At 41.8% G+C, this 16,997-nt stretch overlaps 1 protein-coding gene across 1 annotated transcript in view; it reads left to right on the top strand.

Moving 5' to 3' along the window:
• The window catches only part of CNTN4 (contactin 4), a 373,607-nt gene that overhangs the window by 244,466 nt on the left and 112,144 nt on the right, over positions 1-16,997 (top strand). The window contains exon 6 of the mRNA XM_014946726.1: positions 14,461-14,556. Within this exon, the coding sequence (XP_014802212.1) occupies positions 14,461-14,556 (96 nt within the window). The remainder of the gene's footprint in view (positions 1-14,460; positions 14,557-16,997) is intronic.

Here is a 16,997-nt window from a genome sequence, read left to right as displayed (position 1 = left end):
AGGAAAAATACCATTTATATTGGTAAAAAGCCTGATGGTCTTGCCCAAAATCAGACGCTCCCAGAGCTCGTGCCCCCAGGATGGGGTTTGGTGGGATGCGGGGTGTGTTCTTAACAAGGGAACCAGCACGTTTATCTCAGCTTTTTCCACATGCACACGTTTCCCCTCGTTTCTCTCCTTTGCTGAGACCCTAACTCAGCTGTGCAGAGCACGGTCAGTGGTGTTAGAGAACCAGGGGACCCAGCTCCAACCTTGGCACCTTCACCACGCAGTCTCCCTTGGGCAGAAAACTAGGCTAAGCCTCACGTAAGCTGCTCTTTTTTCCTTTTTTTCCTTTTTTTTTTTTGATGAATAGGACCAACAGGGAGTATGTAGCAGCAGATAGATCTGTAACCTACTTTACTTTCATCTCTGAGAGAAGGACCCTTAACTTAGAACAGAAACGTGGGATTTATCCCTGCTTTGTTCCCACCCAAGGGTTATGGATAAGATGACTACGTTATTACTTAAAGAAGTGGCAGGGCATTTGTAAATAATCAGCACACCTTCTCTCCAAGCTGGTAATCTTGTAAGGCTGCAGTGTCATTTAGGAAGTGTATTTCAGTTTGTATCACGCAGAAATAGTGATATGAAGTGAGAGCAGGGAGGTGTCAGAGGGCTGTGGCCGGGAGCTGCTGCCAGCCTCTGGGCATCCCTTAAAATCACAGGTTGGTCACAGCATCACAGTTCCTTGGGTGGCTTAGAAATTTAGGGAACAACAAAGCACAGGCTTGACAGGTTTGGGGTTTTTTTTCCTGTTTCTCTCCATGTTTATTAATTTTGCCTTTAATATGCAACATAACATACATTCAAATTCACTATTTTTTTTGGCCTGACAGTTTTTTCCTGGCTCTCTCCGTATTTGTTAATTTGCCTTTAATATGTAAAATAACATATATTCAAAATACTTTTTTTTAAATATAACTAGGGGCTGGATCTTTAAGAATTAAATGCAGAGGTAGGTGTTTGTTCAATATGTTTGCTTTAAAATGAATGCCTAGATTTGGTTGCAGTGTGCCCAGGTCCAATAAATGTGAGCTTCCCTTGAAAAAAGCTCTGTTGTGATGAGAAACTCTTCCCAGTCTTGACAAAATTATCCGTGTGCTAACTGGTGTCAGGGTGCCATGGAAAACTCTGACTGGACCTGGAAGGAAATAAAAAGAGTTTTCTCATCTCCTCTGATGTTCTGAATGAAGCAGTAAGTAAGCATTCAGGTTCTGAGCCCAGGGTTTTGGGACGATTTCACTTTGAAATGGAGTAGATCTCTCTGCATTTGAAGATCTTCTCACCTCAGGCTTAATCAGTCGCTTGGACATCTCACCTGTTAAGTTAATACCACCTTTCCTTTTATATGCTCAATGCCTTGGTCCTGAAGAAAAGGGTGGGAAGCTCCCATGGTGAGCTGAGGAGAGAGCAAGACTTTGTCTGTCTGTCCCTGCTTTCCCCATAGCCTCGTGCAGGGTCTGACACTGTTCTAGTTATCAGCAAAATTTCCCTTCTCTGTCTCACTCCCAAAGCCTTTCCACCTTAACCTGTTCCACCTTAGCCTGGTTTGGCTGCTCACCACTAGATTATTAGAGGATCAGTGACTATCATCTGACATTTATCCCACTCTTTGAAGCCTAAAAATGAGAAAAGGAGTTCGCTGTGAATATCAGTGTGTCCTTAGTAGTAGTGTTAATCCTCTGGCTGTGGCTGCATTTATGGAATATTTTTTCTGAGCTTTTTTTTTTTTTTCTTAAAGCTGAGGATAGAAACAGATGAATAGCCATGTAGATGGCATTAGAGTTTCATTGAAATATATGAAAATATATTTCATCTTCATATATTCTGGACTATTCAGAATATAGCCCACCTACCCTCACTGAGTACAGTCTTACCTCTGCAAATCACTGCAGTCCACTTGGCTTAATCTGGTGACAGGTAGAAGGGTGCATAAATAAAGAGAGGAGAATAAACTGCAAATTTAAATTATTATTTTGACAATGAATGAAATAGCCTGGAAATGTAGGTGCCAACATAAAGTGGTATTGTTGGGAGTGTAGCAACCCTTCAGGGAACTCTGTTACTCAACGAGATTCAACTTTATTGAAAAGACAAAATGAGATATGACCAACTGAAAACTCATAAATTTAAAAGAAATCTTTCCCTCTTGAGTTACAGATAATTATTAAGTTTTAATGAGGACATTTCCTTCGAATGTTAATATTTTGAAACTCTGATTAAGAATCCCACAGAGGCTTTGACAGCGATACAGCCATAAGCAGCCAGGGTGGAAGTGCCCGGTGTCTCCACAAAGTGGTCCTTGCTCATGATTTCACACGTGCATCCGTGATTGCTGTGCTTTCATCGTGCAGGAATTAATTTGGGGCATTGTTTCCATAACAATTAATCTCCACCTGCTCGCTCTCTCCATTACAGACAGGAGAGGTGTGTCAGGTCTGGGAACTGTTGGTGTCCCGGCGATATGTGATGAGCCTCAAATCACATCAACATCTGTGGTTGCAACTAAGGCTTCTTTTGGTTCAAGTTCTTTCCCATTAGAAATCTTCTCAACATCTTGAAAAAACTGATCCTAGAGTGGCACAAATATCTGAAGGGCTGTAAACTTTGTGACAGCTTTTGTCACGTATTGTGATCACTTTTTCTGGTCTTTTAGGTGCAGTAGATAGAGACCAGGACAAGGAAACAGGAGGTTTATGTTGTTTTCTGTGTTGTTAGGATGCTGCTTCTAACACTTTCACTTTTGCCTCAAAATCCCCTGGTCTGTCAAATGAAATAATGCTATTTGAAGAAATAGTTACTATCCTTAGGTTGATCCTTACGGACTCTATATCAATGCAAATCAGTGTTGTCTCTAAGTGTGTGGCAAATAGCACTTAGAGGACCCCCTGGTCAAACACAGACTATACCCACAGGCCAGAGGTGGACTCTGTCCTTGTAAGAAAATTTCTGTTCCTGTTGATGGGATCTAAGGCCAGCGCATAACAATTTTATCCCAGTGTCTGCTCTTTCATTGTTTTATTTTTTTCTTTCCTAATTTCTTCCGGAAGGCAAACCCGGGAGTCAGTGTTGGCAACGCGAAGGACAGCGGCGCTTTAAATATGTTTGTCAAAAGTTGTCCCATGTTAGTTTTCCTGTCTGCAGCAGACGTGACTGCCATTTCATAATTCATTACAAGTGAGAGATAAAGGGAAGGAAAAAATTTCTCCTTTCTACAAGATGCTGCCTGGCATGATAATGTGAGTTTCCGTAGACAAGCTGAACCACCAGAAACCCTCTGAGGACCAGCATCTCTGCGGGGTCTTTTTCATTTGTGTTTCTGTCAAGCAAAGAGGAAATTTTTCTTTGAAACTTCCAGCTCAGCAAGCATGTGTCACATTATTTTATATTATTTGGGGTCTGTATTTGCACTCATTTAGCTGCACAAAGTAAAAAGCTGCAGCAGAGCTTGCTCCAGCGGGGTACGCACGAGGCATCTGCAATGTTAATGCTCAGCTATGGAGAGAGAGGGGGCTGTGAACAGCTCATGCTGCCAGTAAAAATACCACTTTCTGCTATTGCAGAATCGTCTGCGCTGGAGGAGAGTATGTGAATAACACATTGTTTTGCTAGGAAAGTATAAAAAAATTGTAGGAGTGAAATAACTCTGTTCGAGTCAACCCAAGGGGAAATGTCTACCCAGATTTTTCGGATTAAAGTAATAAAATAAAATTTTCGGAGTCCTCAGCATTTTGTCTCAAGCAGAAGAGTTGCTTCAATATGAACATTTGAAATATTTCCTGTAGAAAGAAAATAAACAGGTATCTTTTATGAAATGGAACATAAAGTTGAGGAGGATTTTTTATTTTCTTTTTTTGATAATATAACAATAAAAAGTGATTTGATTTGACAAGAGAACAGTGGGTGCCTTGCAGGTATTGCTAAGAGCCCCTGTTTGCCAGTGAGATGAAGGAAGGTAAAAAAAGCACTGGGGCTGCCTTGTTGCCTGTTTGGAAGCAAGATGGAATCCCAGGGAGGTGCTGAGGACATAGTGTGCCAGGAGGAACCATCCTGGTGAGGACAAGCAGCTGGGGCTTGGTGTGATGGAGGAAGGAGAAGGTGGTCCAAGCAGGGCACGATGGTCCCTGACTCCCACAGCTGCGTGTTGGCCAGTGGCATTGGTGATGCTCAAGGAAAGCTGTCCAAGTCCTTGGAATGCAAGGTAAAAGCCTGAGGAGGAATTTTAGCCCTGTGGGTAGACAAATCAGGCTGTCTTTGATAGATGGTGGGCAGAAAGACTTGGCGAGATTTAAACGTGGTCTCAATATCAGAACCCAGATAGAGATGTCAAAGTCCAAGATGATAGATAGGTCAGAGATGTGAGTGACAGGGAGGGCTTGGGAGGAGAACAAGCTCATGGCTTGCATACCAACACACCAGCTTTCTCCTCTCCTAACCCACGCCTGGCCATGGCAGTTCACTCCTGGCTCAGACGGCAGCATCCTTCCTCCTCCTCACCGTGAAAGTCCTCCAGCTGCAGATGCCCTCACAGCAAAGGCTCATTGAGAATTTTTGTATCTTCTGAGAAAGATTACGTTCCTGCGCAGGAAAGATGAGGGAAAGGAAAGGTCTAGAAGTCCAAGCTGGAGCTGGTCACTTGGTAAAGATGCACAGGCAGTACCTTGTTTAAATCCTATAGCAATAAAGTCCAAGCAAAAACACTTACCAGAGAAGAGGCAGGGTAGGGAAATGGCAAGATGTTTACCTCTAAAACTTCTATTTTATTTTTTTTTTTCCAGTGAAGTAGAAATCCCAGTGAAATTTCTGTTCTAAAGGTCAAACTAGAAAGCTTTCATCCCCAGACTTGTAAACTATTTCTGAAATCAGTGACTCTAAAAATTATTCATTAGAACACCAGCTCTTACACTTAAATTCTGTTAAGCTCCATATCAAAGGGGGTTTTATTCCAAATTGCGTACCCTGTCTTCACACAACAGCAAGGACATGGGCAGAAGAACTTAATCTTTGTGTATTTGTGCAAGGGATGACATAAACCTCTGCTTTTAAAAAGCCAGGCACAGGTTTTATAGAGACAGTGTTTAGAGATATTAGAGCCATAAATATCAGGAGGCAAATGTTGTCAAGTGTTTTGAGAGCAAAAAGCTTTAATGCTTTTGTGGGTGCAAGTCATCAGTTAAAGTGCTTTCAGCCTGCCTTCGTAGAGACAGTCTAGGATTTCTTCAAGCCAATGTCCTCTGAAATCTGAAATTGATTGAGATGCACTAGACTCTCATCTTCAAGGCTATTTTATGGGCCAAATTAGTGTAGTTCATAGTCTACAGCCAGGAAAGTCATATTATTCCATGGGTAGCAATGCAAATGACTTCTGTCTCCATCTGGTTGTGTATTTTTTCCAGGATATGAAAGGATGCTCTGTTGTATGTGGAGAGTTATGCAAATCTGATGAAAACAATTTGGAAGAGGGCACACAAGCTATCTCTTGGTAGAAGGTTCTTTATTCCGTCGGAGCCAGGAAGACTTGGCCAAACTCTCTGGTCACCTTTTTTTTTGTTCAGCAAGGAGTCATTGCCAAACTGTTCAGGATACCTTTGAGATAAGTCACGTGGTCTTTAGTTATTAAAAAAATCCCATTGATTTGTATTCAAGGATTGCATATGACCTTAAACATGATTCTAAATCTTAGATTGCTGCGATCTTAAAAATTATAGAAGGGGTATGAGAAGGCAAACCTTATTATGCTCTGTAAATCTCTTTAAGTCATGCTTGGAAATTGACTTCAGGTGTCTCGGCTGTTTCTGTCTGCAGAAGTGGATTGTGCCTTTCATGTATATGAAGAAGGAACTACACCTTACCTATATCATTACTTCTTATTATATGTGTCCTTCAAAGCTCATTCTATATATGTAGTAAAGGTTAATTCTTACCAAATTAATTTTTAACCATTTATGCATCTTTTATCCAAATTACAACCAAGCCTCAAGGGTCAAATACCAAACCAAAGACCGCGTGCAATTTATGTGGGCTAAAAAAGCATTTTTTTAAAAATCCTGACCGAAGGATTTGTTGATAATCTGACGGAAGTATTAGTAAAGTGATCAAAGTAGTATTTTTGGCACAGTTACAGTGATGCTAAGGCTACAGTGCGTGGTACCCAGTTATTGCTAATTCCCAGTAATTAGACCATTGCAGTGGTGGTCACAGCCCAGCATGTGTGGGCACCATCTCCCCTTTTCCCTTCCTGTGCTCCTGATGGACGTGAGCTGGGTGGTGTCAGCCTTCCCAGGAGGAGGCACTTTGTCCTGGTTTCAGCTGGAAAAGAGTTAATTTTCTTTCTAGTGATTGCTGTGAAAGGAATGGCGATAATACCTGCTGGCTTTAGTTGGTGCTAAGCTTCCTGTAGAAGCATAGATAGAAGGATGGGATGGCCAATGGAAAATTCCATACCATAAACATCATGTAAATGGGAGTGAGCTAAGATTTCTGCTCAGGATGGTGCCAATCCACCACCCGGTTACAATCTCTTGTTTTTCCTTCAATCCCATCCATCCTCTATCAAGGTTCATTGAATGGCTCACTCTGTGGGATAACGATCTATTTGAAGATATAGATAGACATATAGATACAGGTGTTCTGCTTTGATAGCTACTTGCTATTAACATTGATGCAGTAGAGCAATATCACTGATGTGTTATCAAATTTGCTTTACAGAAGTCTCTAGAGATAGACTTTAAGTAAAATATAGCAGCATAAAAGCCACTAACATTATTTTTTCTCTAAGCCTGAATATTAGTCATGTTTTCCCTTGGAAATTAAAATTCAGCGATGTATAAAGAAGTGATTGATGTGTGTATGTTTTTGTTAGAATATAGTAAAAGGAGAAGCAGTTTCATATCAGTTAAACAAGAATAATAGATAAAAATAGCATTGACACTGCTTTTCTAATCATTAGAAAAAAAAAACCCTTAAATGTAACGACAAAGGGTTCACTAATGGTGTGTGAGTTTTTGACAGTGTGCCATTCAAGGCAACGTGCAGCGCTGCTTCCTTCTACGTGATGGAGTCACAGAAATTGGCTTTCTAAAAGACATGCAGACACCTGTCACCATCAATCTGAATCATTTACTAATCATGTAATCTTCTATAATATTTTGGGGATTGTTTAATAGTTCTATAATAGCCCTCTTGCATAGAGAGTTCTCTTTTAATTTCAGAACCAGCGCAACTGTGGATTTTGGATTTTAAAAATATGCTGCGCATTGAAAAAAACTGATTTTTTTAGTTTTTTTAATAAAGCAAAACGGGGAAACCCTCCTCCGGCAAACAAAGGCAGGGAAAACAGAGCTTAGCTCTCATAAAAAATCGGGATCTCTCTGTCAAGTCAGCAATGACCTGAGACTTGCAGGCTCCTGGGGGAAGGCGCCTTGTTTCTCTCTGGTTTCCAGGAGGTGCCCAGTTCAGCAGCCGAGTTATTTCCACGTTTCCACGTTTATTTCCACAATAACGGGCACCAAGTGGGTCTCATACAAACGCTGTAATCACTGCGCTTGGGCAGAGGTCTCAACAACAGAGCAGTCAGCAGAGCTGTAAATGAGAAGGGATATAAATACAAAAAGCAGAGGTCAAATATTACACTGCCCTCGCCAGTGGAAACTTGTGGGAGAATGAGCTGATACGGTCCTGCTTGCTTGTACTTCCATGTTATCTGTGAAATATTTATTTTACAGAGCAAAATGTGGTTTCCAGGACTTATCTAGTGGCCGCTTAGAAAAAGAATTACCAATTTTCATAAATAAAGTACAAAGCCAAGTAGGTCCTAATAAAGGATAAAAGGCTATAGGTCTTTTGTTTTGCTTATAATTGAATCTTCTTCTATAAAGACTCTTTTTTTTGTGCGTAAAAACTTGGGGAAATTTTTCATTAATCAAAGTTGGATAATTGTAACTGTGAAAAGCCATATGTTTTTGATTAAAATTTCCATATGCCATTTACGGAGACAAACTGCCCGGTCTTAAGGGGCTCAGGATTGTTCCAGATTGTTTAAGCTTTTATTGAACCACATTTAGGGTGTTGGAAGGAGGTCGTTCAGTGCAATACCCCACCCACGCTGAAAAGCTGATGGGACTGACAGCAGCTTCTGGGCTTCTGAGTGTTTTTTGAGGAATTAGCATCTCCATCAGATTGGCATCACTTACCGGTACCCGCGAAGTTGTGTCACGAAATGTTAAGGCAGAGTTTTAATGGAAAAAAAAAAATCCAGTAATGGAAGAAAAGACGTTCAAGTCCATATTAAAGGCTGGGTGTTAGTGTGCAGGTGCTAATAGCATATTGCACTCTATTGCATTTCAGCACCAGATGTCAAGTTTTTGTGCAAATATTGGCTAATGAAGTCTCTTTTGAGACACCCAGTTTAAGTACTTATCCTTAGAGATGTGCAAACTATGACTCAGAGAAGTTAAATGACTTTCCCAAAGTCATGCAGGCGCTGGTACAGTGGTGTCAGGGGGAAAAATCAATGTATTTTTCACAGGTTAAATGCATACAGCTTTGTACTCACAGGGGTCTGTTAAGTCTGATTTAGAATTGATAACTGTGGAGATGATGAAGTTTAAATGGCACCTTCACTCGTTCATTAAATAAGGTCTGAGTAAGTGTTAATTGCAATAGCCCGTCTGCATTCCTCTTACGCCTCCCTATTATATTCTCCTCTTTGCACTGAAAACATTACTAGTCATATCCTTGTGGGATACTGGAGTTACTGAAGCTTATACAGTATATTTCTATTTTCAGTGGAGTCATTGGTTTAATATTGTGAGCTCCCAGTAAGCTTTGGCAGGACATTGACCTCCAGAACTGGAAAGCAGTAGTATTTTCTCCCTCCGTGGTTTCTCTTAATCAATTTTGACAATTGCTTTCTAAATAGAGAATGTCCAAGTTAAATAGGGCAAAAACCTAATGTGCAAGTGTATTTTTTTTTTCCTAACAGTCATGCAAATATCTGATCTTGATTATTTGAAATCATACATTTAAAAGAGAGGCCTGATCTGCACGTTATTCAGTGATGCAAGTGACCTCGGACTTTTCATGAGACTTGTGCTGCTCTGATTAGTTAGGGAAAGTTTACATCCTTCTTACATCTGCTCTCCCTTTGGATCCTATAAATAAAACAGCATTTTTTCATGGTCATACACTGCCTAGTGCCACGAATCTCTGAGCTTTTGAGTGGATCTATGTTCACCAAAAGCACATACAGAGATGCTGGCTCCAGCAAGAAGCAGTTTCCATTCTTGTAACCAATCCTCAATTCTGCTCATTTTTTCTTTGTTTCTTGTATAAATATTTTTATTGAAATTAAACCTCCTCTCTTTTTTGATCTGTGCAATGGTGGATCGCTGTAATTGAAGCAATTCATACCCTAAAAACTTTAATTAAGTCACAAAGGTGCCTGCATGCTAAAACTTAATGAACTTACCACTTCTAGGCATGGTTTTGCTTTGTGTTGTTCTGCCCCTTCTATTTACCAGTGCTCATTGCGTTATGGCTGGGCTTTAACTGTAAACTCCTTAAATGACGAGGTCTTTTATTTCTCTATAACAAGGTATTTAGTACCTACAGGGTACTTAATAATTGACCCTAATGTGATTATGTTCAGATTTCTTACGTACTATGCTGCCAGGTCCCAGGCAGAAAACCTGTGGGTCTCTCAGGTCTGTTGGTGGGCATCAGGCCACCAGACCATCACACTGGCTTCCAGACCTCCTCTTCAGACTTCCTCTTTGTGATGCTCCTTGTTTGTTGTGTGGGTGTCTATTTTTGTCAGTTAGGTTGACGGTTGGACAAGATGATCTTTAAGGTCCCTTCCAACCTAGAAGATTCTGTGATTCCTCCCCACTCTTTCATGCCCCTGGGGACTGGATGCGTGCAGTGCCCTGTTTGTCACAGTCCCTATTTTCTGCCAGTTTATCCCTAACTGAACCTGGCTGCTTAACTGTGATTAAAGCACACTGTTTGTACACACTCTGCAAAGGTGGTCTTGATCTCCAGGCATCAAGGATGCTGAACCCCCTGCTCTCTGTTGTTTTTTATTCCAGCAGCAGATCATTGCAGCTCGTAGTAAGTGTAATTTCTCATCTTCGTTTCCATGACTTCAGCTTCATACCCCTGGGTTTTATTAACATCCTCCACTGGGTTAGCAACCACTTCAAGAGCTGGCATTGTCTCCTCGTGACGGTGCTTCTGCATGGAAACCAGAAACGTCTCACTTCTGTTGGTGAAAGTAGTGACCTGTTGGAGGCTTTCACTGCCTCCCTCCCAGATGGTTTTCTTTTCTTTTAATCTACATCCTCAGCTGTTTTTCAAGAACTCGTGGGGTTTTTGTTGTGTTGTTTTTGTTTCAAAATATGGGCAAAAGTACTTGTGTTGGGAGTCAGTGATTTCATTGACAGCGTACGCGGGGGAGATGGATAAACAGTAAAGTGTGGAAGAATATAACAAGGAGGAGTAGGAAACAAACAATTTTTTTAAAAAAAGTTAAAAAATAAAGCAGTAAGAAAAACATGAGTAGAGGCCAGCCCTGTAGCAGCTCATGCTGAATGGATGTGCTGTGTCATGGCAGGGCAGCCACTCAGGTGCAAATTCCCAAGGAGGAGTAGGAAACAAACAATTTTTTTTAAAAAAGGTAAAATATGAAGCAGGGAGAAAAACATGAGTAGAGGCCAGCCCTGTAGCAGCTCATGCTGAATGGATGTGCTGTGTCATGGCAGGGCAGCCACTCAGGTGCAAATTCCAGAGAGAGCTGGTGTTGAGGGAAACACAAAAGTATGATGGTCCCGCTTCAGACCTCCTTCCAAACAGGAAATGTGCCAAGAAATAATTGAGCTTGCTGGCTTAATAAGTCTTCTGGCAGTTTTGTGTGTTTGTTGGGGGTTTTTTGGCAAATGAGAACAAAAATCCTCATTTGTTAGCCAGGTTCATTGGGCTTGGGGGCAAGGCAGAGTGGAACTGGATGCTCTCGACAGGGGAGACACATGCAGATGAACCATTTATGCTGTAATTCAGAGTCATTCTGTAGCCGTGAGGGTTATTTTTTTCCTTCTTCTTTTGCTGTCCCACTGATTTTTAATGTCGAAAGTATAGATAATAATTCCTTACCTACTCTCCAGGGAGGGGTAAAGAACCACTAGACAGCTCTGTGTCCCTTGGAGGCAGATGACAAAGGTGGGGAAAGAAGCATTAGAGTTCTCCATCTGCATTACAACTTCCTGCAGGGTGGTTTTCACCAGGTGTGTTTAACTTCTGTTCACCCCCATGGATGGGGAATTCAGCAGAATTCCACATTTCAGTGGAATATTCTGCATCCATTTGAGCAGGAGTTTGTCAGAAAAGGTTTTTGTCCGCTTTGCACAGCACATGAGAGCCGAGGAGAACCTCTTGAGTCGGCACATCGCTAATCTGGACGGTTTTTAGCCATTCAACAACACTAATATTGCTCCTAATTTCTTGGGAAAGATTACGAAGTGGTGGTTAAATGGAGTTTCTTATTAATGAAATCTTAATGATATTAGTGCTAATTCAAGTTACTATTTAGGTACTGCAAAAATAAATTTGAAGTTTGGATTTCGCAATGCACGAGCATAATCAGCCTAATCAGTTTGATGAGACATTAGCCTTTCTTATAATTACCTTAATCTTTTTAGTTTACTTGGAGCTAGATCTTAAGCACATGCATGAGGGTTTTCAGAAGCGACAGTTGACTTTTGCAGCTTGATAGTTCATGCTACGAGCGATAGTGACAAATGTTCTGTTTTGTTTGCTGTCTCCAATTGATTTTGACCATTCTTCTATCATTTTCAAGTTGTCCGTCCAAGCAGAAACTACTTTTCTGGGTAGCAATCCTTTTCTTGTCATAAATACATAGCTGTCTGTTTTGTCAACAAATGGGGTTATTTATTCCTTGAAAAAGAAAAATAAAAAAAAAAGAGGCCTAGATTTGCATATAAACTATTGAGGCATGCACTTTCCCTCCATCCTGTCCTAATGGAGAGCTGCTGGGTCGCCAGGCAGGTGGCTGTTGGGTTGGTAATGAGAGACTGTTCCCATTCCCTCCCCTGTGATTAACCAAAGAATTCCCTAGAGCACTAACTTGGCTTAAACACGCAGGCTCGGAGCTGATGCAATTTTTCTTTCCTGTGTTCCGAGGCAGACCAGCTTATGGCTTTTTTTTAGGATTCAGGCCTGAAAAGTGACTTCTGTATAATCTCTAAAATGTTTTGTGTGTCTATGTATATGCGTACAGCATAATGTATTATTTCTGTCAACCTACAGCAAGATATAAATAGCTAGAGATATGAAGAATCTTCCTTTATATATAATTTGAGACTCTTACAAATACCTCTGCAGTTTTTTTCCACTGCATCTGTATGTGTGTATATACATGTGCTTTGGTGGTTGGGACTTGTTTTGCTTTTACTTTACTTTTTTTATTTATTGGAGAATAATATGCCTGTAAAAATGTTTCCTAATAGCACATTTATTCCTCCAGGCAGCATTTTGGTTTTAGGATATTATTCCTTATGCAACTGTCCTCAGGGAGGCTGAGATCCGATCTTGTGCCTGTGTGCAGTCAAAATACATTTAAATCCCTGGGGCTGGCAGGTGACCACAGAGTTGTAATAGTGCTTCCCAAAAAGTGCCATTCCATCTTTTTTTTATAGAACTTTGGACAGGAAAATTATATCTCTTTATTTTCCTTGATAATGGCTTTTCTTCTGTTTTCCTTCTATCTTTTTTCCTAAGCCAAAAAAAAAAGAGAGAAGGACAAAGAAAACCACCCTCCTCAAAGTCGTAGACTATGACCTGAGGCTGGGAAATTCCACGCTTCATCCTCTCCCTCTACCTACAGAGTCTGAACAAACAGCTCACATGGGGGAACCTGCTGTTAAATCGATGCCCAGGTTAAATTTGGACCAGTTTTGAACTCAGGTGTAGCTCTGACCCTCCTGTGTGAGCCCGTTTTGCCCAAAGGGTGTGATAACAGCAGGACCTCAGTGCTGCCGGGGTTCGGTCGGTGACACTTCTGTCCCTGGGCTTGGGCAGGAGAAGGCTGGGAGGGTGGATGGTTTGGTCTGGGTTTGTTTTCACAAATCATTCACTGCAGTGCAGCAGGCTTTTTAAGTCCCCACGACATTTATCCACTAAAATGCAAATGGAAAAGCTGAAATAATGCAATAATAAGATGCCAGGAATGGTGTAACATACAATGTAAGGGTATGGCAGGACTGGGCTGGAAATCTCACAGCGACTGCTAGAACTGTCACAAACTGCCACTTGCTAATTCCACTGGAGCAGAATCTCCTTTTGCCTGGATTTTGTCCTGAATTTGGCTTTAGCAGGAAGGATCCGTGAAGAAGGTTTCTAAAATGAAGCAGTGGCTTCTCCTGATTTTCTTTCTTTAATTTTATTTAAGTATGCATGCCAGTGCTTCCAGAAAACATTTTCAAGGGAGGTTAAAAATCAAGGCTTAATTTTTCATCCTTGTAACCTTATAATGATGTTCCTACTAGTTCCTGCTGTTAAATATTTATCACCTGCGTGTTTTCTCTGGTTCCCAACTGCACCGACAACAGGTTTGTAATCACCAAACCGCAGCTCAGCTACGCTGAGAGCACAGAAATGAGAATTGAAATACGAGGGGCTGATAAAGATAAAAGGCTGCCGAAGTGATTGAGCGTGTTAGTGCTCGTGCCCCTGCGCCGCGGCCGATGGCGCTGACCGATCCCTGGTGCCACCACCCGGCTCTGAGAGTCACCTCCTCACTTCACAGCGAGTTTCTGGAGTTCAGTGGGCAAGGAGAGGCAAGAGGGAGTTGTGGGGATTTTTGTTTGCAGCTCATGGCCTCTGAAGGAGGGGAAAAGGAGAGAGGTGGAAGGAGGAATTTAATTTAGTTAAAGCACCGTGTGGCTACGTACAACTATTCCAAGAGACTTCCTTACGGGAAGGGAAGGCTTTCTACACGTCGTTGCAAGGGCATCAGTAACAGGTCTCCTAAGGGGAAACAGAGCTGGCTTATAGCATAATTGAAAGTAGTGATTATTTAAGGCAGTAATTCTTCATAAATCCATAAAATAAAACGAGCAACACTACAGGTTGCTGGAGTTTTCTCTAAGTATTTTGTGTACCCTGGATAAATCAGCACCTTTCCCCACTTGCCACCCTGGCAGCCTGTGGAGGTTTTTTGCTGCTTCTGAGGGTTGGAGCCACAGCAGCCTCCCCGTGCCTCACATTCCACCTGGGTCCCACCAACCCACCTTCCGAGCTGATGTTCACTTTGTTTCTGTGTCATGCAGCAAAATCCTAACAAACCTTCTGTCCTTCTCATGAGGAAAAAATCCATTAAACTCCCTTTAATTTCTCTCTTGGCAGATCTTGAGAACTTCAAAACCAGAACGAGAAGCACAGTGTCCGTCCGCCAGGGCCAGGGGATGGTGCTGCTGTGTGGACCACCGCCGCATTCTGGAGGTAAAGCTAATTTCTTCTCTTGTTTTCAGCACTCAGCAGTGATTTTGCAAGGTTTGCGTTCTCAGGTTATGTTTCAGCAAGCTTAAAATATCACACCTTAAAGAAGGCTGTGGCAGTGCTGGTCTGACTGCATGGGTCATGCTGGGTGGCCCTACTGACCAAACACACTGGAAGATCTCCTGTTGGGTGTAAGTGCAGAGAAAGGACATAATTTTACTGCATACAACCATGCACTTAAGAGATGAACTGATGCAAACTAAAGCAACGTGTGCATGTATAGAAGACTTGGCCAAGATCTTGTGCAACTTTTGGAAGCCTTTCTGTATGTGGCCCTTTCAGGTGGGTCTCATTGCCACATCTGATGAAGAACCTGCCAAAGCTAGATATTAAAAACTGCTGAAGGTGGGTTGTGCATCAGCCACGAGCTCATTTACAGACTGCAGTGCTGTGGGTGAAGCAGCAGTTTTAGCTTCATTTCCATAGCAAAAAAAATAAAGGAGAGGATATTTGGGTCAAAAATGCTTCATGATCCTTAAACCCTGTTCATCTGAGTGTCTTGAATGTGAAGAGTGTTGCTCGCCCTCCTCCCAAGTTAATTGTGCTGCACAAAGGAGGATTTATCAATGGGCCACGCTGAGGAAGGCAGCGGGTAGCTGGGTGTGGAGCTGCTCCAAAGAGATGAGCCCTGATTTTTTTATACCCTTTTCTAGTTAGAAGAATGAACAGGCTGCCATCTCCTCGAGGGACAGGGGGGCTGCGCGGACGACACAGAGACACAGCAGGAATCATACACATTTGTCTTTGTCTCTTTAGCAAAGCTTCACTTTGAGAGTTTTCTGCTTTGCCGTAAGAAAGCTTTGGAGCACAAACACCTTGTGTGGAGATGGGGCGGCTGGTGGGGGTTCGTGTAAGCGGCTAGAAGGAAATGGTGGTACGTTTGTTCAGGTGGTTTGGGGGAAAGTTTTGGACTGGGTGTATGTACTGGTGATAGAAAAATATTCCAGAAAGGTGCTGGTGTTTTTTCCAGTTTGGGTTTTGTATGTGGGAAGGAGCATCTTATGGTGACCGAGATGTGAGAGTGTCTCTGGTGTCCAGACAGGCAGAAAACGGAAGGGCAATTATTTCCCTCAATCATTTGGATGGGAGATGGTTTCCTACATGACCACCATCTCTGATCTGCTCTGTTCCAGCTAGAAAATGATCTTAATTGTAGCCAGATCCACAATTAGTCTAAATTGGTACTATTACAGTGCTGTAACCAAGCCGGGCTGGAGTTATGCTGGTTGTTGTTTTCTGGTTTGCGTAGAAAGTATTGAGCAGAAAGTCAAAATAGGTCCAGTTAATTCAGACTGAGACCCTTGTTCTGCAGGAATTTATCCTCTCTGGGGCAATATTTTCTTTTTTCTTTTCCTTCCTCCCAGGGAAGGATGAGTTTTAAAAGTCACAGCTTGCAAAGTTAATGCTTTTCAGTCGTGTGTGCTTTTCAGTTGGCGTCTCCGTTGGCCAACTGTGCGTCCCCAGGGCAATGGAAGCTATTTGGTCTCTAGCAGTCACCGCAACTGTCTCCTGTTCCAGCTCTGGGCAGATGGAGGTTCAGAAGAGAATATCAGATATCACTGGGAAGTAGCTGCATGTCGGAAAAACCACCGTGTTTCATGGGCAGTTTCCATCCCCAGGGTCCGAGGGATTGTTTGCAAAGCAGAGCTGTAGAGATCAGTTCCTTCCAATACCCTGATATCCCACCACTGGGATAGAACATTGCAAGTATTTAACGTTGTAGTGCAACAGTAAAAAACATTCAGGTTAGCAGGGGAAAAATAATACATCTCGTCGAAAGTGCGAGTGGCGTTAAGATAGGGAAAATGCAATTACTTATTTTGGAATTTGATTAGGGCAGCAAACCTAACTTCATCATCCTTGCAAAAAGTGCCTGGGGACGTTAATGACCGACACTAAAGTGCAGGACTATCGGGGGGGGGATTTCTTGATTTTCTTTTTTTTTTTTCTTAATTTTTTACTTTACTTTCTGTTCTGCATTGAAATAGACACCTTAAAAAATGTAGAAGTGACACTATTCAATCTGAGAGAAGCTGTTGCTCTGAAGAGGTGAGACAGGAGTATTTATGTCTTTTTCCAGTTAGAAAAATAGTAAATTAGAAGGGAATCATTTCCTATCTACTGCTGTGTCATTGGTTGTCTTGGTCTTAAAAATTGTGGATTTTACTAAAAAAATATCTATCCGCATCCAGACCTCTGTCCCTTCAACTGTAGTTCACTCTAATACTTTGCTCCTTGGAAACATCCATATTTAAAGAGCTGGCAACTAAAAGTGGAATTATGTTGGTCTACATACATTAGTTGTTGAGAGGGTTTTTTTTCCCTTCTTAATGATGCCAAATAAAGAGCTTCCTACTGTTCAAACGTTGCAAGAAATTCATCCT

The sequence above is a fragment of the Calidris pugnax genome, unplaced genomic scaffold (genome assembly GCF_001431845.1).
Source record: "Calidris pugnax isolate Ruff unplaced genomic scaffold, ASM143184v1 scaffold81, whole genome shotgun sequence".
NCBI lineage: Eukaryota > Metazoa > Chordata > Aves > Charadriiformes > Scolopacidae > Calidris > Calidris pugnax.
The sequence above is the reverse complement of the archived record's forward strand: the minus strand, read 5'-3'. Positions and strand labels throughout refer to the sequence as shown.